The sequence below is a fragment of the Argopecten irradians genome, chromosome 14, assembly GCF_041381155.1.
Source record: "Argopecten irradians isolate NY chromosome 14, Ai_NY, whole genome shotgun sequence".
Classification (NCBI taxonomy): Eukaryota; Metazoa; Mollusca; class Bivalvia; order Pectinida; family Pectinidae; genus Argopecten; species Argopecten irradians.
Window position 1 is genome coordinate 8365356 of NC_091147.1, and position 25286 is coordinate 8390641.

At 33.7% G+C, this 25286-nt stretch overlaps 1 protein-coding gene across 1 annotated transcript in view; it reads left to right on the forward strand.

Moving 5' to 3' along the window:
- The first annotated feature begins 9929 nt into the window (after positions 1-9929).
- LOC138307020 (F-box-like/WD repeat-containing protein TBL1XR1-A) overlaps positions 9930-25286 on the forward strand; it is a 45159-nt gene continuing 29802 nt past the window's right edge. Inside the window, exons 1-2 of the mRNA XM_069247646.1 lie at positions 9930-10308; positions 10822-10978. Of these exons, the coding sequence (XP_069103747.1) occupies positions 10921-10978 (58 nt within the window). The 5' untranslated portion in view covers positions 9930-10308; positions 10822-10920. The remainder of the gene's footprint in view (positions 10309-10821; positions 10979-25286) is intronic.

Here is a 25286-nt window from a genome sequence, read left to right on the forward strand (position 1 = left end):
TCACTAGGGTGTGTATCAAAAGTGATCTGAGTGTTCACTAGGGTGTGTATCAAAAGTGATCTGAGTGTTCACTAGGGTGTGTATCAAAAGTGATCTGAGTGTTCACTAGGGTGTGTATCAAAAGTGATCCGAGTGTTCACTAGTATGTGTATCAAAAGTGATCTGAGTGTTCACTAGTATGTGTATCAAAAGTGATCTGAGTGTTCACTAGGATGTGTATCAAAAGTGATCCGAGTGTTCACTAGGGTGTGTATCAAAAGTGATCTGAGTGTTCACTAGGGTGTGTATCAAAAGTGATCTGCGTGTTCACTAGGGTGAGCTTCAACACATGCAGATCTAGGTTAAATAGCAAACTAGATGATTTATGTTTATACATATACAAAGAAAAAGTATTGAAGGACAATAGACTTTTAGACGGAATTAAATTGTTTCGATTGTTATGTGACATAATTCACTTTCATGACAGAATATTGATCTTTGCGTTCCGTCTATTTTGTCATTCGAGTGAACTTAATGGCATGTAATATGATGTATAGAGATAAATCAACATGATTTCCAGCACAGCAAAAAAAAAAAAAAAAAAACAATTAACAGACTGTGTCAAAGGATAACTCTCAGTCAAATCTGATCAAACAATAGAATAAAAAGGGTTTTTACGAGCGCGAATAATATCACGTACATAGACAACCGTATGTTTCTGGGGACAACGCTTCAAATTAGATCATTTAAACTCTACATCATAATAATGACGTGGAAATACCCAAAATGGAACACATTTAAAGTTGAAATTACAATTCTTTTGCCAAAGATCACGGAAAATGGTTCTCGATATTCATTGCAGATGCAAAATATCTATTATAGATAATATTATAAAATGTATGTTACATACATGTATATAGTGGTGTTGAAGTCAAAATGTAAGTATATCAGCATTGAACTGCATTCAGTTAATTGGAAATTATCGTATACTGCAGGACAACGTTAAATTCAACACGAAGCGTTAGCGCGCTAAATTAAATTTACCGTTGTCCATCCAGTTGACATTCATCCTCCAATAATTGCCACCTGAATACGGGTCAATGCTTAAACTCGGCGTGACTTTAAATGACCCTGGCTGTTAATAGTCATAAGCACACATCAACCAATAGTTTGTCTCCCTAAATACCTGTCCTCGTATGACTCTTATCTGGCTGGTGTTGTCTCGGAAATCCGTCCAGACTGATGTTGTATCCATGACAACCATCCTATGGAAACAAGGAAGAAAATTCGTGTACTTTATCAGTGCATTTTTATTTTACCAAGATAATTATTATCGCTCCAGGATACAGACATATTTTTGTAGAGCTTGGAAATCGATTTATTAATATATATAGTTTGGTTTAGAGAGAAATGAAATTGCATTGAGTTATAATGTTCCAGTGTAACAAAAATGAAAATAAAAAGAAAACAACAATCATGATTTACCTAGTTAAAATTGATTAATGTTATAATTGGTTACTGTGGTCTCGAATGTTATTTTATTGTTTTTGCTATTTATATCTATAAGATATTGTATACTATAATCTCTCCACTCAAGCCCAAGTCTGTATGTCTGTCTCTGTCCGTCTCTGGTCTCTGTCCGTCTCTCTCTCTCTCTCTCTCTCTCTCTCTCTCTCTCTCTCTCTCTCTCTCTCTCTCTCTCTCTCTCTCTCTCTCTCTCTCTCTCTCTTAATCTATGTAATACTCCAGGGATTACTATCATCGTCGTAAAATTCACCCCTGGACTATGACATAGTGAAACTTCACTTATATTGGATACTTTTGGTGCAAATCAAAGGACCAAACTTCCTATACATCTATTGTTGCACATAGAACCTTCAGTTTCGCTATTTCATAACTCAGGTATGTATATAACGATAGTGGTAGAGACCCCCGAAAGTCGAGGATGTCACTATAGCCGACAATAAAGAAACAAACACTATGTACAGAACTATAATTTTGATATACAATATACTTATTATCACAACTGTATATTATGTCTACCATCTTCCTATTGTTGATAAATGGCTGTAATTTATGTTGTAGAGGGGTTCAAATAACTTTGCATATAAAACAATTTGTTAAAAGTATATTATGTTTGTAACTTTGTAAAAGTAGTAGTGTTACCTAAATAAGAAAATGTAGAGGTCAAAATATTTGTGTCATGGTGTAAATAAATACCTTGAATTTTTATGGTGTAACAATAGATATATGTATGTATTTTTATGTAACTAAGTCCGTTTGAAGCTTATTTTGGGATTTTAAGCCTAAATAGTCGTTACCTAAGGTATAAGGTCTCTGTCACATAATTCCACTTGAAATTGGATCCCGTATAGCGATAATACTTTGAACCCATGAACTCAAAAATTTTGTCAAACATAAATAGTTTTGTTAACATAACAAAGGAAGTATATTTCAGATGAACTTTGTTTTTCGTCTGCTCAGTTTCTTTGTTTCCTTTGTGTCATGTCGTCAAAGCAATCCTACCCCAGTCAGTGTCAGCTTTTGAAGGTCAACGATATAACAAAAAACCGACCATTATAACTTATATGTGTATAAAATGAAGTTAGGTGGGATTTTATGATTATTATGTTAAGTGTCGTAGAGTGGAAAGGATTCTTTTTCTTGTACCACATTTCTTCCTTATATACTTCCCCTGTTCATTAGGATCCTCCCTGGTTACGTAATCCCATCTTTTGCTATGGGTAAGCTGTAACAATCTTATAACAAAAATAAAAAGACGAAGCTAGGCTTTACTCTGACATTATGTAGAGAGAAAAATAGAAAGAAATTTAACCTATTATTGATGCAGTTCGTTAGGAAATTAAGCGTAATTTTTGTTTCGTTTGCTTAAAGATTTCCACATACTTGCACGGTTCTATAAGAGCAGTACTGTTGTAATCATATATGCAAAGCTGTGTACTAATTGTTTTGGATTTGGACATGTATCAATATATCGCATGTTGTGATATTTCATATGATTGAATAAAAATATATATAAGAAAAAAGGTTAAGGTCAAATCGAAATCTAGTTGTTTTACAAAAAAACATAATTGTCTTTATTTGTAGCAAGTGGTCACATAAAAAACGGTAAAGAACTATCGTTTGTAGAATTTTCATTCATGAATTTTAGGAAATTACTAAATAGGCAGCAATTTTGTGCATCTTACGCTTTATCGAAAGGCGAAATTTCACTTTTAAAAGCATTTGTTGTCGTCACTCAAATCGCCACTGCAACGACATGTTTAGCTCTGTTAAGTTCATATATGCTATAAACCGTTTGAGTTTAAACTTATTTTGATGAAACTATTCTTAAAAGTGAAGCTATAACGTATTGGCTTTTTGATTTTCACATTTTATGGTAGATATGAGAAGTTTGAATTTCTTTCAAGAAAAGTTGAAAAATAACAAATATTGCACCTGGGCAAACACTGAATTACCTCTGATTTATATCGGCTTTAGACACGACAATACCTTTTTTATTAAACTGAAAGATATTAGGAAAAGTCAGTTATCAAAACTTTGTGCATGAAGTTTTGAAACTGTCAAAAATTGTGAACACCGGACATTATAGGGCTATGGATAACATATGTTTCTATTTTTAGCAATTACATAGATTGAGTTGACTGTGGGTTACGTTTATGTTTTTGTCATTTGACTCAGTTATACAAGTCAAGAAGATAACCACTTTGGAATCTATTGCTTTACCTTGTCGTATTTATAGTCAAAAACAGTGAAATTCCGATAACACCACACTAAATAGCTATCCTTGATCCACAATACTTAAACAATCAAGCACACAACCATGATTTTATTTCATTTCCAGAATTCTGTTTAAAAAGTTAGTCATGCGATTTTTTTTATATATATATATTTTTTTTTGTCTTTCAGCATGGGATAGATAAATTGACAAAAATAAATTATTATCTCTACAAAATTTAATATACGATTTTGATAAAATAGTTGAATAAACAACATGTTTATATTTAGTCTTAGAAAGAGATTGTGAGTGACTATGATAGATTTAATTACTGATTTTCCAATGGTGTCTTCTACGACATTAAAACATAAGGAACGTGACCGCTACTGGGGTGTTGTCAGACCCTCTTCGACGTGAGATTACGGATCTAAAAATGTATCCATACATTACCGACTACATGGTACTGATACCTCATGGTCCGTCCAGGTGGATCCTCCTTCCTCGACAATCGAATCCCCTCGGAGAAATTTCCGATAATCTTCGGAAATATTTCACATTTCCGAAGATTGACGGAAATTACTCCGAGATGTCGCGATTGCCTTCCTCGATTGTTTCGGCTCTGCCCACCCTCTGTGCGCCGACTGACTAAGCTGTCCGCTAGTATAAGTTCATAAAAAACTGATGTTACTGGTGTTTGCCCTCTCTACAGCTCCTCTCAAATACCAATATCCTACTGTACATAGACCTTCATTTCCGTCCACATTTGTCTTTCCAACTCTGTATAGTCTTCAACCTTGTCGAAATTTCAAGCCGCCTTTGTCCCTCTTTGGTCCAAACTGGCATGTATGCCCAGAATTTTCAAGCTAGATCGTCTGACATTCCCAAAGTTGCCAAATTAGGTGGAGTCGGCAATACTTCGTAGACAGACTTCAGTTGGCCACCCCATGCACCAAATGTCATTCTTATAGTGGCTGATCTGTATATATTTTGATGGACGCCTTTTCAATCCAGCCATCTTCATTGTTTCTCTAACCATCCATGCATGTCCCTCCAATGCACGAATTTCACACTCTGAATAAGATGTCTTTTCTCCTCCTGGACTGGTGTTCACCACCTGTTGTCATCCCCTAAGTCCATGTCTACAAAAAGTTATACTGTTCCTTCGATGTCTCCATGCTCCAAGTAATTTAATGCACTTAAGAAATTTCAGATGTAATTTTGTTATTTTTCTTTTACTCCTTGTTAAAAAAATACAGCCGCTCAGCATTGCTGCGCGACTCCTTTTCTTGGAACTGTACGTGTTCCATTATGTTAGAAACAAACAAAGGACTAGGTATGGTAAGGGTCTTTTGTGGCCCCCAAATCCGCTATTTTTTAAAGTTTGTTATTGATGTGAATCTTGCATTTCAAATATTAACTACAAACCTGACATATTTTATAGTGCTATTAGGTAATATGCCAGTTCTAGTTGCCATGGCAACCATTTTATTATGCATAAATTATGCAAAATGTGAAAATCTCATCAAAATTGGCCCTTTTATGCAGTTTTTCATCTAGTTAACATAGATCGCATTCTAGAACAAAATTTATTTCCCAAAATGATGTATTCTTCGTGTTTGCTAATTCCCTTAAAATACAAAGTTTGTTCTAGGTTGTGCTCTATTACTATTAAAAGAAAAACTATCAAAAAAATTGCCAAAATTGACCAAATTTCCATTTGCATAATTTATGCAAAGTTACCATGGTTATATAGCAAAAACATACTTTATGTCAACAAAAATATCATTAAGTTTTTATCAGGGGTGTATTCAATATTTCAAACGCAGCAACTTAATTTCTAAATACTTAATTTGAAATTTGGTAGATTTAGGGGCAAAAAAGAGCCATTACCATATCTAGTCCTTTAATATATGTACAAACGTGACAATGTTTTGTCGCGTGAAAAAGTTTCGCTTATTTTACTTGCATTAAATCCCTTCCGTGAATACATCGAAGAGAGAAAATGCCATTGTATCAACAATTAAGTTATGATTTTTTACATAAAGCATACTTAGAACGGAAATGATCACATCGCGGATAGTTCGATTTAAACACCTTACTTTTGATAATGAGATTCTAATAATAAACCGTATATTGTGTTTATATATATACTGCAACCATTTGCTTCTACATTACATCCAAAACGAAAGTAAATAAATTACCGCGGTTATTTTCTTGGTTTCATTAGAAGCGCGATACCACCATGTCGCACAGAAAAGGGTTCTTAAATCACTGAACCTTACGGTGGCTGATTTGTGCCATTTCGTCTTTTCGTCTTTTCGCCTCGAAAAGACGAGAATTCAGAAACCTTAATTTTCGTCTTTTCGTCTTTTCGCCCCGAAAAGACGAAATTTAACAACTTTAAATTTCGTCTTTTCGCCGCGAAAAGACGAAAAGACGAAAAGTCAAACACGAAAAGACGAAAGTGATATACGCTAATTAGCGACTTTGATTCTCGTCTTTTCGCCTTCAAAATTCTCGTCTTTTCGTCTTTTCGTCTTTTCGCCCCGAAAAGACGAAAATTAACAAACCTTAATTTTCGTCTTTTCGTCTTTTCGCCCCGAAAAGACGAAAATTAACAAACCTTAATTTTCGTCTTTTCGTCTTTTCGCCCCGAAAAGACGAAAATTAACAAACCTTAAATTTCGTCTTTTCGTCTTTTCGCCCCGAAAAGACGAAAATTAACAAACCTTAATTTTCGTCTTTTCGTCTTTTCGTCTTTTCGCCCCGAAAAGACGAAATTTAACAAACCTTAAATTTCGTCTTTTCGTCTTTTCGCCCCGAAAAGACGAAAATTAACAAACCTTAATTTTCGTCTTTTCGTCTTTTCGTCTTTTCGCCCCGAAAAGACGAAATTTAACAAACCTTAATTTTCGTCTTTTCGTCTTTTCGTCTTTTCCCCGAAAAGACGAAATTAACAAACCTTAATTTTCGTCTTTTCGTCTTTTCGCCCGAAAAGACGAAATTAACAAACCTTAATTTTTCGTCTTTTTCGTCTTTTCGTCTTTCCCCGAAAAGACGAAATTTAACAAACCTTAAATTTCGTCTCTTTTCGTCTTTTCGCCCCGAAAAGACGAAAATTAACAAACCTTAATTTTCGTCTTTTCGTCTTTTCGCCTTCCGGTCTGGTGTGGAAGTCATTTTGAAATCTTTTTATCTTAATATTGACTTAATTGTTCAATATAGAAGCATCAAAGTAGTTTATGATAACAATCGATTTATTAAATTGATAGTATTACAAGTATCTTCATCAATAACTAAGATTAGAAGTTTTAAAACAGAAGTTTGTTTACAGCAGTTACGTAGATTTCTCACACGTGGCATATGCCACGTGCCACTAACAGATTCATCATTCCGCAAATCCTTTAGCGTGATTGATACATTTTTTTAAAATTCATTAATATCTTATTTTTTGTGTTCTAATCGCCCTCTTTAGCAATTACGCTTATCAAAACATTGCCGTGTATATGTAAGGACCATAATGAACTTAAGATGCTAAACATAGCACTTACAGGAGTTGCCTCCCCTACACAACTTGGAAAAAAAAAAAAAAAAAAGTTGTCGGCGGGTATTATTTGAAAGCGTTTGAACCACGGATAAACTTGTTAACAAAATAATTTATGAAAGATAACTCGTGAAGACTTTGAGTTTAAAGGAAGGACTTGTACCAAGAAATTGCTCAAATACAGTTAATTATAACAGTCAATCAGTAGGTACAATGTACTGTGTATTATTTGAAAAGACATTTTGACTACATACATGACATGGTCTTCATCATAATTGTACATTAGAAATTACATTATAATCTCCGTCGTATATGATAGATGACAAAGTATATCTGTAATTTGTATTTTTTCGGGGCGAAAAGGCGAAAAGACGAAAAGACGAAAAGACGAAAATTAAGGTTTGTTAATTTTCGTCTTTTCGCCCCGAAAAGACGAAATTTTAGGTTTGTTAATTTTCGTCTTTTCGGGGCGAAAAGACGAAAAGACGAAATTTAAGGTTTGTTAATTTTCGTCTTTTCGGGGCGAAAAGACGAAAAGACGAAAATTAAGGTTTGTTAATTTTCGTCTTTTCGGGGCGAAAAGACGAAAAGACGAAATTTAAGGTTTGTAATTTTCGTCTTTTCGGGGCGAAAAGACGAAAAGACGAAAAGACGAGATTTTTGAAGGCGAAAAGACGAAAATTAAAGGCGCTAATTAGCGTGCTTCACTTTCGTCTTTTCGTGTTTGACTTTTCGTCTTTTCGTCTTTTCGCCGCGAAAAGACGAAATTTAAATTTGTTAATTTTCGTCTTTTCGGGGCGAAAAGACGAAAAGACGAGAATTAAGATATTTAATTTTCGTCTTTTCGGGGCGAAAAGACGAAAAGACGAAATGGCATAAATCAGCCACCGTAGAACCTGGCTATAGACTGTTTCAAATTAGGCCTACCGTGGGAAATGTATAGAATGTAGTAAAAATAAAGTAAAGAAAAAAAATAATATGATATACAAAAATTGGTTGCTTTTGGGAGATGCTCCATTCCATACAGATTGTCGATAAGTTATAATTAATAAGTATAAACGATACTCGTCACTTGAACAATAATTGTTGTTTACTCGTGTAAATCTTGGTCTAATTAATAAACACATATTTTAAAGATTGTTTGGTTTTTTAAAGATGCACAATCAGTTCTTCATTCCATATGGGTCATAGTGACATGGATTTTTTTCGGGATGCAATTAGCTCTAACATTCGTATCTTGAAGTAAAATAAGAAGCTGAAACTTTTGTAACTGATCATGCAGAAAATACTAAATCGACTGCTCCTGTTTTTCATAGAGAAAAAAACATTCGTCAGGGACATCTTAAAGAAGCTCCACCGCTGATAAATGGTATTTTGTCACTATCGAAAACAGAAGCAGACAATTTGGTATTTTTCTTCAGTTACAAAAGTTACTTACTTTACACAATTTCCACCATTGAAAAGTTTGAGCTTCTAATTTTACTTAAAGTTTAAAATATAAAACATAATTAATTGTATCCCGAAAAAATTCCCTGACACTACATACTTATTGAAATGAAGTACTAATTGCGCATGCACCAAAATCAAAACAAATTATTTTATATTATTTTTTGTGTTAATTAGACATACATATACACGATTAAACCCCAATTATTGTTCAAATGATGAGTATCATTTAAGCTCTGTCGGCGGTGGAGCATCTTTAATATAAATCAATAAAAAAAATATGTTCGTGAAATTCGCTTCGATATCTGAAAATTAATGTTTGATTTTTATCACATTATTTTTATATTGCACAGAGGAAATGGTTACGTGGTTTTGTTGCTTTTATTCCTTTTGTTTTAATGCAATAAAATACAATTAAAATAGAGATATTTATTCATGTTGTTCGTTCATGAGCCAGTGACGTAAGGTCCATGCATGTTAGCTGAAAATTATAATACTTCTTTGTTTATGTTTTGTATCTCAAACTTGAGCAAGTCTAAGCTTATATATTAATGCGTGCAAAGTAAGCTGACAAATCATTAAGATATTACATATTTAATTTACTGTCTGTCGAAATTCATAAAGCTTACATAGCGCGGAAATATATCTGATGGTGATTACCGCGAAGTTGATTGCTTTGTGATTGTATTGTGTCCCCCATTCACAACTACTCGTGGCGGTAACCGCATTAGGTTGCAAAATAGAAAAAAAATCTGGGACGGTACAGAAAGATATTAATAGTGTCAGAATACGACCTTCACCTTTGCTTTTGTATACATCTGGGCTAGTCTAACATCGAGGTAAACATGGTGTGTGCATATTCATAATACGCCTTTATTAAAATTTCGTATAAGAGAGAAGAGAGGGAAAATTAGGTATTTCTTGTTAGCAATTATGTTAAAACCTTGAATTTCACTCGAAATTTAGGCAAACAACTCATGTTGATGTGAATTATTAGATCTAGCTGTTAATGTATGTATCTGTGACACACCCTGCCTCCTCGCATCATGGACAAGTTCATCTTCAGTTTTTTAGCGGCTGACGTCACGACATGTGAGCGGTAAATACGCACCTGAACTTTTTTCGTATATCGCTCCGCAGTGATTAACAATTGGCATCTACATATTTTGTCAGTTCTCGGAAATTAGTTATCAGGTAGTAATTACGTATCAATTATTTTTATGAAAGCGAATATGGAACATTTTCTTTTCGCATCATGCATCAGAATAAAAATTTTAAACTTCCGCCGATGAGAAAATAGTGCGACAGACTTCTTCCGCCATTGTCGGCATAGTTGATGGACTGACGACTCGTTGGATTACAGATGTATATTTCTCGTGCTAATCTGGGAATTATTGTGCGGTTTGCTACACTAACATATAACTTGATTATTTAGTGACTATATATTAATCATTTCACTGATAATTTAAACCACAAACGGAGTACGCGTGATTATAATTCAGGTGTATAGGCGAATGTTGGCCTGGAAGTTATAGTCTGTTTCTTTAAATATTTTCTAGATAATTTTATTGGTCTACAAATAATCCACGGCGTATTTAAAGTAAGTATACATTGCAATTCTATTATCTTAATTAATATACAGATGTGTGCATTTACATATATCTAGGTATGCGTTACACAACACCATATGTATTGTTTCGTAGTGATCTCTATTGTACTTTCGTTTTCACGCTTCATATCGTTTTACATCATATTATATCATGTGAAATGCCATAAATATGCATATAAAACGAACATATTTACTTAAAAAGTACAAGACATGTGTGTCTTTTGACAAGCTGACAGGGTTTATATATAGAAAGATTTTTTATAGGTTGTTTCAAAAAACATTCATCACAGGTATAGATTATTTCATATTTGTAGCTGTGGTCTGGCTATAGACTGTTTCAAATAAATCACATTTATCACTGACCATTGATGTATCGCTAAGGATTTCATTTATGAGTAGTTGTTTGGTCACTTCAAATGAAATGATATATATAATAAACATTATACTAATTCTTTTATTTGTCATTGAAAATAAAATCTTAACAAAAACATTTTTATTTTGTAGGTGGTGCTTTATCCACAAGGAGAATGTGGTGATCAGTGATTGATGATCAGATGACACTAAACGAATGTTTCCTCACCTGAGCCACTGTTTACTATAGCCATGAGCTTCAGCAGTGATGAAATTAACTTTCTTGTATATCGATATTTACAGGAATCAGGTAATTTAAATCCTGGACTTAGTTTATATGGCAATGCATAAGATGTTTTTTTTCAGGTAGTTGTTAATGGGATGATAATCCACCATACCAAGGATTTGTAAGTGATAAGGATTCGTCACAGTACTAATCACTGTGCGAGACACCTATGAAACGGGAATAAAAACCATTTTTCTCAACAAATACTTGTCTTATCGAGTTACAGTCAAATGAATGAAACATCAGTATAAATTTTGATAAATTTCACAACATCTAATACTTGCTTTAGGGACAGAAGATTTAAAAGAAACGTCATAATTTTTCATTAAAAAATTCAATTTAATGAAATGACTGCCTACTTTATAAAGTAAGACAGTAACCCTCACACTGGCAACGATATCAAAGGTTGCGCTGGTGGATGTCAAAGGAAATACAGTCACCGTCATTGCACCAGTTACACAAAAGCGCTGGTGACATATTCGTCCAAAACTGCGAGTGACTTATCCTCTTCTTCAGGTCTATATTTGATCATACCATTGATCCTTTGACACTTTTATCTCCTTTTTTACATTATTAATGCAACTAGTTCGTGGGCCTGTAATATGTTGCTTGCGTAGTGTTTTTAAAGCATTTCAAACATAGAACAAGGAAAGTCAAACTTTGAATTCTAAACATATAGCAAATTTAATTTCAATTTGTACATGGGCTTTAGCCAGGTAAAATAACAGCGATTCCCCAGGGAAATTTTCATAATGCAATTTGCATATTATTGATGTCATGATTTATTCCTTGTGTTCATTTTGACTGTTGATGAAACTAGAATCTGATTAAGATTGGAAGGATTATCACTGGTGTCACCTGTCTGTTTTAGTTATAGATGATGTTGGATTGTTGCAGTCCTGTATCTTTGTGTTAAAATTATATACGTACAGTCAAACCTGCCTTAGCAAACTGTATAAAGACCACCTGGCTGCTAAATAATACCATCACATTCTCCCTAGCAGTGTATTTTCTTGGTCCCTTGGACGGTCGATATAGATATATATACATAGACAAGTTTGACATTAATTTTGAATTATATTAACAGTCTGTAATCATTAAGAAAAGAAACTTAAGACTGGTTACTACGGTAACTACTGGTAAGTCAGCTTTGGGAATACGATTTACTAGTAAGTTTTTATTGTAACTGAAGTGAAATTTCAGAATTGAAGTTTGCCTGTTTGCTGAAGTCAGCAGAGTCATTTGTTCCTGTTCCATACTCAGTTCTGTATTTCTTTACAAGGAATCTTCATGTTCAGATTAAAGCTTAATTTTAATTATTGATAAGGCCAAATAGAAAAATATTCTTGTTTCTGGTAACACCCTTTAAAAATGAAGGGTTGGAAGGAAGGAATTTGAATTTTTTTTTATATATTTTTCCCCCCTCTTAATCCCAGTTTCTTGCAGTGAAAAACTGAAATAGACTTTATTCAACCTTATGTAAACCATGGATTATTGTGTCTTAAATTTACAGAATTTGTACCAAAATTCCTGATTTTGTTCAAAACCAAACAAAATTTAGGTTGTTATTTGTTTACTTGAGGACAAAACTGATAAAAAGTTTTTGAATGGATTTTATAGGGTCAGTCGGGTTATCAGAAACACAAATACTTTTTGTATAGCCTAATCTGCAGAAATAACTACATATACTATACTATAGTTACTTAATCAGAATATGTAACTATGGGTACACAGGACAAGAAACTCATTTTGAAAACCACTTGCCCAAATTTAAGATTTCATTCTAATTTTACCCAATACAGGGTAATTAACATTAAACCGGGTAAGTTTACACAAATTTTCACTTGCCCGGGAGCATATTTTACTGGTCTCTACCCATCGGACCTGGGATATTTCGTTCCCAGGTACACACAATAAATTTGGCCTTGATTGGTTTTACAGCATTGAATGATCCCAGCTTTGTTGGTTCTGCATCAGGGCATCCAATAGACCCCAGAGAGTATGGTTTTAACTCTCGAAAATCAAATTTTACTCGTGGGTTTTTAAGTACATGTACATTTTAAGTTATTTGTCATATGTTCTAAATCTTCATATTTCTGAGAAATAGTTATTTTATTTGACTTCTGAAACTGGTAAAAATAAAGGGTCAACTGGGTGCCTTGCTGCAATTTTAATGAGTCGCACATGCTTTCATATAGACCGAGAGACACACCCCTGGCCCTTTTAGTCCATTAGTAGTAAGTAGCTTATAGATAACAATTTATGAAACTTTCATCTACTGGAGTCAATATCTACCCAAACTCTCTTCTATTCACAAATATTTGCTTCAGGCTGTAGGTTATCTAGTTAAATATCACAAAGGTCAGGTGTATGCACAGACAATTCAACAGCTGTAGGACTGTGGTGAACTTTAATCCATCAACCTAGATCATCAACAGGTGTCCGTGCATGTTTTATTTATAAGTGATAGCTTCAATATTATAGAATACTACAGTTATGTATAAATATATTTACATTTTGCAACAGAGACGCTTATGCTAATCAGGATCTGTTTTATGAGTCAATAAATGCAGCCTGGAATACTGGAGTTTCGAGATCCTAAAACGACTTGGGTGAAGTACAATTTACCGTAGAATAGTCCCACCTTCCGGTTATTATGACGTCAAGAAACTCACTTCAAATGATGATGTCATAATCACCGGATGGTTGGACTTATCGACGGTAAAATTTACTTTACTCACGTCGTTTTGGGATCTCAATACCCCGTATTGGTGTAGTATAGGGTCCTGTTTATTGAGACCAAGCTTAAGTTAGTCCGCACAGGAAAATTGACAATGTAGTTAAATGAACCAGTTTAGTTTTGAAATCATAAAAAATATCTTTTAAATGTCTGGATTAGTAATGGAAAACGGGAAAAGTTATTTTAGAATAGTGAGTTTTCTGTTGTCTTTTCAAATTATTTTTTTTAGGTTCAGTTTTTATCACATCGACCTGATTATTGAATTATTTAGTTAATGCTTAGTTACACATTCCTCTATAGCAGAAGAGATATTCTGTTTATTATAATCTGTTTAGAACATCCCCCAGCAGAATAGCTTATATAATTATTAAACAGTGAATTTCCTGCTGTTTTGTGTAAATTGTCAGTTATATTCATGTTACCTGAAATATCACATATAATTCAATACAACTTAAATCCACAAAAATGAATTGTATATAGTATGATCACACAAGTTATTTCAATAAATATATTGCCTGCTGCTGGTACCCAAGTATGTTTTTTATATAGATATTCGGGGCATCCATTTGATCCTTGACTTTTATCAGTTTTAGAAGTCAAATAAATCTGAAATCAGAAACATATGGTTATAAAAAGGAGCCTTCTTTTTCTTGCATGTATCTTTGGCGGTCTTTAATTTTGACTTTATGTATGCATGTTATTTCCACTCATTTTAAAATAAGATTTGGGGGGGGGGTGCTGCCTGTTCTGGGGGGGGGTGCTGCCTGTTTGGGGGGGGGGTTTACCTGTGAGTGTGAATTATTTGTGAGTGAGAACTAATCATCATGTAGCTATTTAGACTAATTAAAAAGATGCATATTAATTATGACTCGGTGTCAGATATCAGGTATCATTTAAATCCTGGCCATGATCATAAAGTGTAGCTAGTTTAATATGTAGAACTTAATTTTGTGAGGGAACTTAAATATTTGTAGCCTGAAGAAATACATAGAATTCATTGTTAGAAATTCAGTTGAAATAAATACACCTTGATTTATTTCTATAGCCATTGACCTAGACCTGTACTTTGTGAGACCAGGATCCATGTACCCACCCACCATCTAGACAAACCTGAACTGGTTCTAATGTTTACACACTTTTATATAATGGTAGATATATATATACACATTAATTTGCTTGCCGACTGTCCATGACAATCCGGTTTATAAATTGAAAAGGTATAATATATATATATGTATTAGTTTTTAAATCGGCTTTATTCAGCATGGTTACATAACTGCTTAAATCTAAATATTAAATTGAATATTATCAAAGTTGAATAACGTATTAGGTGTATTGATTATTTATAAACAGGTCAATGTGCTAGCTCGAAAAGGAATGCATGTGTATATATATGACATTTAGTCCCAATTGATATCTGATAAGGATTACCAATATAATGTTGTATAGTTAAATGAAACACCATTTTGTATTTAAGTTGGTAATTATAATTTATGTATCAATTAATTATATTTTCTACTGAAACTTTGTAGTCTTGACGCCACATATATATATACCGATCCTTATTCATATTGCTATGCAAAACTTAAAAAAAAAAATCAATTTTTGTTGCCCCACCACACCAGGCAGTGTAGTTTTCTGAAACAGACTATAACACATTGAGATCAGGTTGCTTGGCAAGTCTCTTACATCATTTCAGATAAAAGTAATTACACCAAGACATACATACACCAGAGAAGTTTCTCTACTATTAATCATCCACAGTATCTGTTTCCATCTAGGCTGTCTGCATTTATTGTCCACTGTGTGAATGACATTGCTGAGATGTGTTTTTGTTTTTTTATAGCATTTCATGTCTGAACATTAAATATTCTGTTTATTACTATGGCTCCAACCAGCCAGACACAGTTCCAGAGGAGATGGCTTTGTTGTACTGATAAAAATAGATTAATTTATTCCAAATACGCAGATACCATCTTGAAAAGTTGCAATTTTTTTCAAGGTTCAATTTCCCTTAGCTGAAACACCAGTTCATTGTTGTTGTTCCATAAACATTTTTGACAGACAGCTGGTTTGTTAATAATAATGAAAAACAATATTGTGAAACAGTTTTGGAATATTAGGATATTTTACGGTGAAAAAAAATACAAAGACTAAACAATTTGATCTGCAGTTTACAATATGCAAATTAAATGCAGATTGGGAGATGTCAGAATATTTCTTAGTGGAAAAAGTACAATAACTGCAACACTGCAGTTTATTATATAGGGACTGGCTGCGATGGTTAAGGTGTCCTGACCATATCACCACTATTAAGTCCTCTACCTCTAGGTTGTGAGTTTGAATCCCATGTGGAGTAGTTACCAGGTACTGTGACCACTTATCTTTTCTCTGGATGGGTTACATATATACTCAGGCTCTCCTCCACCAATAAACCAGAACTTTATAAATACTGATCAAATCAAGTCCAAAAGTTTATTATAGGCCCAGTCCTAGTGTGATCAGTATACATGTACAAGTCGGTTAATGGATTCTCAAGGCAGTGGAAATACAAAAACACTCCTCCCTGGCTATGTATATTTATTTAATATTTCATTAGTGCAACTCCTGAGTCCTCCAATATTGATAACGATCGTGAGATACTGCAAATTACATTTCCTGCTGTAGTGAGCAGCACATTGGTACATTTTGATGTATTTTCTTGTGTATTAATGGATGGAAACATCTTAACAAGCATTTTACTCTCCAGTATATGTGTACCTGATTTTATCCCACACTTTATACTGGTAGATGTATTAATCTATTATACACAAATCTTGTAATTGCATCATCTTATAGCCATATGAACGAAAGCTTAGAAGACATTTAAAAGTTATTGGAGCTGGGCATGACTCACTCTGTAATTTGTTAATCCTTTGCCTTGCTATTGTCATTTTGGCTAGTTAGAAATCATGCTAATATCGGAATTAATTTTTGTTTCCAATTTTAAAATATTTGCAACCTAGTTAATGTGGGACAAGACAAAATAAGTGATATTTTTACACATGTAATTTTTTTGTATGATGTATTGCATGAAACGCCAAGGCCTGGGTGCTTACAAACATTCAAATTTTCGGTCTGCATTAAATAAGATTTTAATTCAAGGTTAAGTAGCTTGAAGATTCAAAAAGAGGGAGGGATGCATATTGGGTCGACTGCAATACACAATATTACAACTTAATATTACCAAGCTTGAGAATGGTCGTCTTTCTTAACAAAAATTGTAAAGAACCATCAAGTTTGTTATGATATATATGTTCTAATAATTGGTTAGAATTATCCTGGCCACAAAAATAGGCTTTTTAATAGCTATATCAGAACAGTGATCTTAGTTCATGTAAGCCATGCATCAAATGTGGTTTCAGCCGTGTGGAGGTTGAACTTGATGAAATCACTGGAGATAGAAGATGTTAATTGGGGGGGGGGGTGATCTGAGATGAAAAAGTATATAATGTTTGTAATAATTATCTTCATCAATCACAACATGTATGTACTGGATTCCCATGAGATCAAAGTATTCATATATCATACATGTAGTCGTGTAGTAAAGTACTGCACATATATATATATAGTGTAGATGTGTTGACTAAATATGACAAATATCCTGTAATGTACATATCTAGTGGTGGAGTTGGTAAACTTGTTATTGTCATTTGTTGAAAAGCCAGAATGACTTTCAAGATAAATTTTAATGTCAAAAAAATCATGCTAGTTGTTATATTGATAACTATATATTTTGACATAGGAAGAATGTGTACTTTATGTCCGCGAGTAACTTGGTAGTACTGTATAATCGTCCCTATATGCACCCCCCTTACTATTACCATGGCCCCTCTCCCTATTTATTTTTGAAGCCTAAATTTTATGTACCTCAAATTAAATGCAGACAATATTTGATTTCTTTTTCAAATTGATTTATGGCTTACTTCTGTAAACTAATGTTAAGAAAGGCTTAACATACACTGAAGTAGTCAAATTTAACTTTGTATTTAATTATTGGGTAAAATATGGTATATATATATCATTAAATATTAAGTTAATGCCTAGCTACCATACATGGTCTGAGTAATAACACATGTTGATTTAATCTTGCGTCTGCACTACTGTATATGATATTGCCCAGTAGAATACGGGTGTGGCACATTGCAGACAAATTTAATTACCCACGTGTATGGTATATACCCAGGGTCAAGTCAATGACTTCAAACTGTGTGGCAGCAGTAATACTGCACAGTAGGTAATATTAGCCGAGATTAAATAAACAATACAATTAGTCAATTACATTTCCTAATAGCAAGTCTAAAGCTAGCTCTTATCATATTGATTACAAAAAAATAATGATAAGTGCATGGCTGTCTTTATTTGAGTGAAATCTTGACTGAGTGGGTGGTTTGTGTTCACTGATAATGGAAATTCCTTGAAAGGCAGCAATTTGCTAATTTTATTAAAAAAATTTCCAGACTATCCAGGTATATTGGACATTGTGGCTAAGTGGTTATAGGGGCTATTAACCTAATCTGAAATGACTGCCATTAGATTGATAAACTGACCTATGGTATAATTAGGCCAAAAAAAAAATGTTTCAGGTACCCCTATAGCTACCTACTTCAGTTTTTACCTGCGACCTTACCTATTTTATCACACTTTTCAAAACAAAAATGTAGTGTGTGAAGTTTTCAATTTAGATTGTTATGCTTGCTTTAAGTTTATCCAGATAAAGTTCAATTATGGTAATGAGAAATAAAATACTTCTAGTCAGCCTAAAGCCTGAAAGACAAATTAATTACTTCATAATGTAGTGATAACACAACTCAACCCCTCCCCCACATCTCCTAAAAAATAAAATTAAAAAATTAAATAAAATAATTTCTGACAGACCTACCGTATTCGACCCAATAAGCGCCCATGTCCCTATAAGTGCCCCTCTCCGTTTTTGAGGACTCAATTTCAATTGCTCAGACATAAATAAGGACCAAAACTACATAAAATGGTATAAATTTGCAATAATTTTGACTTATTAGCACCTTTTCATTTTTATCAATTTTTTAAGCGCCCTGGGCGCTTATTGGGTCGAATACGTTACCCTATTTTTTTCAGTCATGTAACCTGAAACATGCATATAATTTTTTTTTGGCCTTATCCAAAAAAAAATTTTGATTCTGCATACTGAGAATTCCATACAGAACTATAGGGATGAGCACATTTTAATGACCCTGCTTGTTAAATTTAATAATTGTAGTTTTTAGGGCATACCATTCAAACTAATTAACACAATCGTGTAGGTATATCAAATTGTGATATTAAAAAAATATATACAAGCTCTAGTTGAGGTACATGACGTGTCCATTAACGGTACACGATTTGTCTGTTCAGCATTTTATTGTGTGTATTGTTATTGTGTAATTTTGTGTTTATCTAGAGCTTTATCATGTAGGTATAACAAAAAAAAATAACTACCGATGGCGGGCGATAAAACGTTGATATTAATATTGCACTTGGGTTATTTTTCAATGTCACATTACCACCCTGTCTGCTGTGACTGATGTCGATGGTGAGAACAATGAAATTTTAGTAACATGCGGCGTGCATAGCAGGCTGTCCTTAAATAACCCTGGCTGCTAAATAACAGGACATTAATTTCTTTATTCAAACAAACAAAATTACATATCAGTATTTTATTTTAAAATGTCCCATCTAGCCATCCTGAGTGACTTAATATAGATATAAAATCATGTCTCATTAATTGCATCAGTGATAAAATCAAATTATTAATTATGGGATACAGTAAATCTATACCAAAATGATATATTTTAGATAAGACAATAAATGAACTAAATATACTTGGTGTTTAAGCAAAATGGTATAATTTATATTTAAGACAATATATAAACTAATTATGTCTGATATTTAAGTAAGAAGAGCTAGGTGAATAATGAAAAGTCAATGTTGTTTTAAATTTATGTATTTTTGAATTGACTTCAACAGGTCAATGTTCTTTGTGTGGACAACTTCCCCCACTCCTTTCAAATTAGACCTTTGGTCAGGTATATATTGGAGTTAGATGGTCAATGGTGGATTTAGTTTAGGCAGTATACCAGTACTCAGTAGTATAAGTGAGGTTGAGAGGCCCAGGGTATACGTAGGGGTGGGAGGGTTGGGTGAAAGACTGATAATGATGTACAAAAAGGTATGGGTATTTTAGTTTGTTGATCTTAAAGGCCCACTTCCTTTCCGGAGCAAAATATAAAGATTTCTTAAAAACATTAATTACCTCAGAAAATATATACCGATGGCCTAAGATGAGGTTACAACACCAAACATACACAAGATTTCCTGCGTAATATTTGAAAACAGTGGAGAGTCATTTCGCTGTTTTACCGTCTGCCGCAGTGATGGTCAACTACCGCGCGGTATTTAGGACGACGGCAGAAAACATAAGACGACCCGCGTTATGAAAATTAACATTTTATTTATTTTGATTAAATTGTTTAGGAGGTAATAATAAGTGTAGTATTAACGTTAAGTTAATAACTTTTGCCACTCTACAAAATTATCAATCTCGTTTTACATTCCCATTTTGAAAATCAAAAACCGTTTCGGAAAGGTAGTGGGCCTTTAATAAACCAATATTGAGTATTATGTTCAAGGTCAACTTAAGGTCGTGATCATGAGCAGGAGTATCATGATATGATATATTGATATTTCTAAATAATGAACCTTACTTTGAATTGTGATTTTTGTCAATCTTTAAATTTACTATAAAGAGATAATCAGGCAACCTTAGTATAACCCTCAGCAGATAAGAGGTTACTATATCGCCTGAGAATAGCCTGATAATTATGGTCATTTTGGGCAGTGATAACGAGCAGAAAATCTCACCTGTGTTTCTCACCTGCTCTATAATCAGAACAATAACAGTAACACATTGTGACCTTGAACTTGGCAGCCACTTTGTGTACCGAGCTGTGACCATGCACTTGGCAGCCACTTTGTGTACCGAGCTCTGGGGTCTACAGATAAAGTATCAAGGTACATTTACATAATACACCTAATGGATTTAGGTCATACTTGTAGACAGGATGGAAATACATGGGAACTGCACGTACACATGTTTACAAGGTGGGTGTATGTATGCTGACTGGAGTGACTGCTGATGTACATGATACAGTCACTTATGTTTCACTGGCTTTAAGTTACATAATTATGTCAATGTACAAAGGGAATATTTCAAAGGGTCATCTCACAATGAAATGAAATGGAGAATGTTTCAAAGGGACATCTCACAATGAAATTAAATGGAGAATGTTTCAAAGGGACATCTCACAATGAAATTAAATGGGGAATATTTCAAAGGGTCATCTCACAATGAAATGAAATAGAGAATGTTTTAAAGGGACATCTCACAATATATTTAATGGAAAATGTTTCAAAGGGATATCTCGCAATGAAATTAAATGGAGAATGTTTCAAAATTCAAATGGACATTTCACATTGGAACTAAATGGAGAATGTTTTACTGGCTATAGGTTATACAAAGTACAAAGGAACATATATTACAATGAAACAAAATCAAACTGAATATAACTTGGACCAGTTGTAATAAATGGACATGAATTTACTAGAATTAAATGAACTACATATGTATAAAGGGAAACACATACAAAATTTTGTAAATTACATATACATAAAGTGTATACAGCTGCACTAGTCATTATCATATAATTCACTGTGGGGGGTCGTGTTCTGTTGCACCTTATGACTCATTTGCTAACCAATACATGAGAGAAATATTCCATATCTGTTGTGTAATGTCCAAGAAATAGCACATGTCATGTCAGGACATCTACAGAATGTTTACTTTACTGTCCCAGAAAAAGTCCACACCACCACGTATACATGTCGTGCAGCATTTTAGATCTTTATCAAGCTTAGATAAGCCAATCACACAAAGCAAATATTATAGTCTATAAGGAAAAATGTACTCTCAAAAAATTATATTGATATTGGAGACCTACTGCGACCTCAACTGAAGTAAAGTATGATATTATAAATGTAAATGATGATGATGTCCATTTCATTCAGTACATCCGGGATCCTCTAAATTTCAATCAAAGTAGATTTAACTTCCGTGGTTGTGTCAGATTTGCTTAAGGAAAAACATGATGAATGAAAAAGAAGTCACAACTACTACACTGGTTTCATAATTTGCCCGTTTGTGACAGAGTGGGGTACTGTGTGCTTGTTCGTTGTCTTTGACAGCATGATATGCTTCAGTGAGATTGCACTGTAAAAGGGGGAAAAGTTTTGATCTGACAAAGAGACATGAATACTGCAGCCTTCCAAAAACACACATGCACCCCAGACATGCTGCATTCATGGGAAACTGTCCTTAAATAACCTGTCTGTTAATAGGACAATAAACCAATAACCACACAAGTCAATATTGTGAAGAAGTTTTAAGTGAACAATATGTGCACAGGGTATTTTAAATCTCTGCCAATTCCATGATGGTTAGTAGCCTTAGGTTACCTGATGTAATTATATTTTCCAAAACTTTGTGTTATTTCTAGAAAGGCACTTTTGGTTGCATTGTATACTTTTAATGAGGTTTTCAATATAAAACCTGTGCTGCAAAGCCAGCAATTATTTTTGGCTCTATAATATATTTAGCTTTTGGAACAATTCTTAAATGTTGGAATTTGAAATGGTTTGGCTGTGTGCCCTATCTCTAACATAGAGTTAAGTTTCGTAGGATAGACCTTGAAGGATGAAAATAGCTCTCGTGATACGCTGTTATATATGACCTCACATTCAGGGACACAGGGTTTTATGGTGGAGTGCATGGTTCTACACCAAGTGATTTATGGTTACAAAGAAATTATGTTACCTATTGAATAATAATGAGTTTCATGAAAAATGATGAAGGCTCTGACACGACAGATAGAAATCTTTTCTAAAAAATAGAATTTCTCATAATACATTGTCCATGGCTGATCAGAAATGCACGATAAATGAAAAGTTATATACATGTACCCGGTCCAGCTACTAGACAAGGTACATAAACTGCTGATCTTTTTTTTACTTGCGTAAATAATTGATTGCACGTAAAAAAATAATATGTGATGTAAATATGTCACTGAAAACATAAAAGATGATATATATTTTCAAGGAGTCCTTTTTGTGCCTTTTGTGAAAAGAAAAAAACCCATCAAGTTGCAAAAAAGTGATAAAATACCAAATGCAGTTAATAACATATGTAAAGGTTAAACCATGTTTTAAATAAGCCTTTCTATATACCTGCTTTAGTTTGCGCTCAGCAAAAACAAGAAGGACGACTGGTAGTTGTCAGTATAATATGACCGGATGATGTGTACTTGTGCAGCGTCTTTGCAGCATAAACACTTCAGTGATATAAATATAAAGCCAACTCAATAAAAAGGGCAAAAGTTCCACTATCACAAGAAGACACAACACAAAAATACTACAGCCTCCTAAAACATACAAACATTCACACACAACACATGCACATATTACATACAAGGGAGCTCGAGGCTGTCCTTAATTAAATGACCTTTAACTAGCTGTAAATAGCATGTGGAGACTAATTAACCAATCATCTAACCAACAATCAATTAGCACCAGTGGTACAAATAGAGAGATACAGGGAATAACTGTGTACTGATGATCATCCTCTCTCCCTTGGAGTGTTATCTACTTCCTTGTAGAATGTAACAGTTGTTTGAGTTAGCCTTTTATTTTAAATAGCCTCTAGGGAAGGTGAAAGTTTGATGACTTTGTTCATGAAGACATTGATGCAGGCTCGGTACCCATATGGTAATTCCATGCTCTTCTGTGTTCTCATGTTCATTTCTCATGTACACTACCTGCATGTTTCTCTTCCTTATTGGTGTAATGTTTAATTTTCAGTTTAAGGGTACTAACTGTTCCATGGCATTGAATTATTGCTGATCATTAGTCATAACTGTTGTATAATCTTAGTTAGAAAGGTCTTTGGAATTACGGACTTTGTATATATCTTATCTATTGTCTGTCGTCTAGGGTCTCCTAGACTTATTGATGTCATTAGAGGCACATTTATTTGATCAGCTGTCAGTAAGTTTAGTTTTATTATAAAGTTTACATGTTTTAAAGATTAAATAGGAAAAGACATCCACTTATCATCAATCAAAAAGATATTGGAAAGATAATTAAGTCTAAAACTTAGAAAATTGAAAATGAATGATTAAAAATAAAAGAGATATACATGTATTTGAAATTGAGTACCGAGTAGTTCTCAAATAAAATATCTTGTTTAAATTTTGGCTAAATTTTGGCTACTGTGTAGTACCAAACAATATACAAGAAACTTCAATGCTTGGATCTGGATATCAAGCTTGGGAATGTTAAGCTAGGTTTCTTGTCAGGTCATGCAGTGTAGACCCACCAGTATGTTTAAAGGCTTCTCTAGACCAGCTCTAATTTTATTTAAAGTTTTTAGAAGACATAGTATGTTTGACGTTTGTCCTTCTAGTTTATGTATAATTGTTGGCTGACTTCTGTTATGGTTAAATGTCAAATGTCAGTTGAAGGTCTTGTAGTTCATCAGCTTTTCAGTGTGAAACGAAGAAAAAAACCTGCTAAAGTATATATATATATATGTATAATTAATTTGAAGAAAAATCCTTAGGGATGAAATCTATAAGAAATAACAATAAAGACTGAATAGTGAGTGCTTTCGCCCCATTCAAGGGAGCAGTCTTCAGTCGTTATTGTAACAGTTATAACAAACCTTTAGGGACCAGCTAAATTACTTCGTTATAAAACATAGTTTGTTTTGCACATGTGTACATGTATAACAATTGTATCTAACAAACATATGCATCTTATAGGAAACTTAACAGGGAATGAAAACTACCATGTTATAATAACCCAGATATTGTAAGCAGAATATCATGACAGGTATTCCAAATTAGCAAATGCTGCAATCTTATCCTGGTTTTCTGAGAGCAGTTGTTTAAGTTACATATCCACATGTTTCTTTGTGGCAACTGCAGTTGTTTAATTCACCAACAGCAGATTAATAGAATCTTTCCTTAATAGAGGATGTGGCATCAAAATCACAACCCAAGGGGTAATTCATGAACGTCTAACCCTAGGCTTGCCGATGGTTGGACATTGATGATTTCACCCTGGGGTTGTAATTTCGTTGTTACATCCCTTTTAGGTACGAAATGATTATTTTTTCTCCCATGTACAAATGAAAAAGATAGATTATAACCTTAAAGGAAGCATTTTCACCATGATATGATGAGCATGGTTCCATCGACTGCACATCAATGTTGATGACGTCATTGACAATGCATTGAATGCACACCACAGCCACACCGCTTGAAGTCATGACATCATGTAACGTAATTAATTGCAATCTGTCATACCCTGTATATAGATAGGGGTTGACAGAGAAATTTCTTGCAGCTTAAACCGACAAATCTATGAATGGTGGGAGAAAAAAAATTGTCATTTGGGTTTGTCATCAGTGCGAGTCCTTCCAAA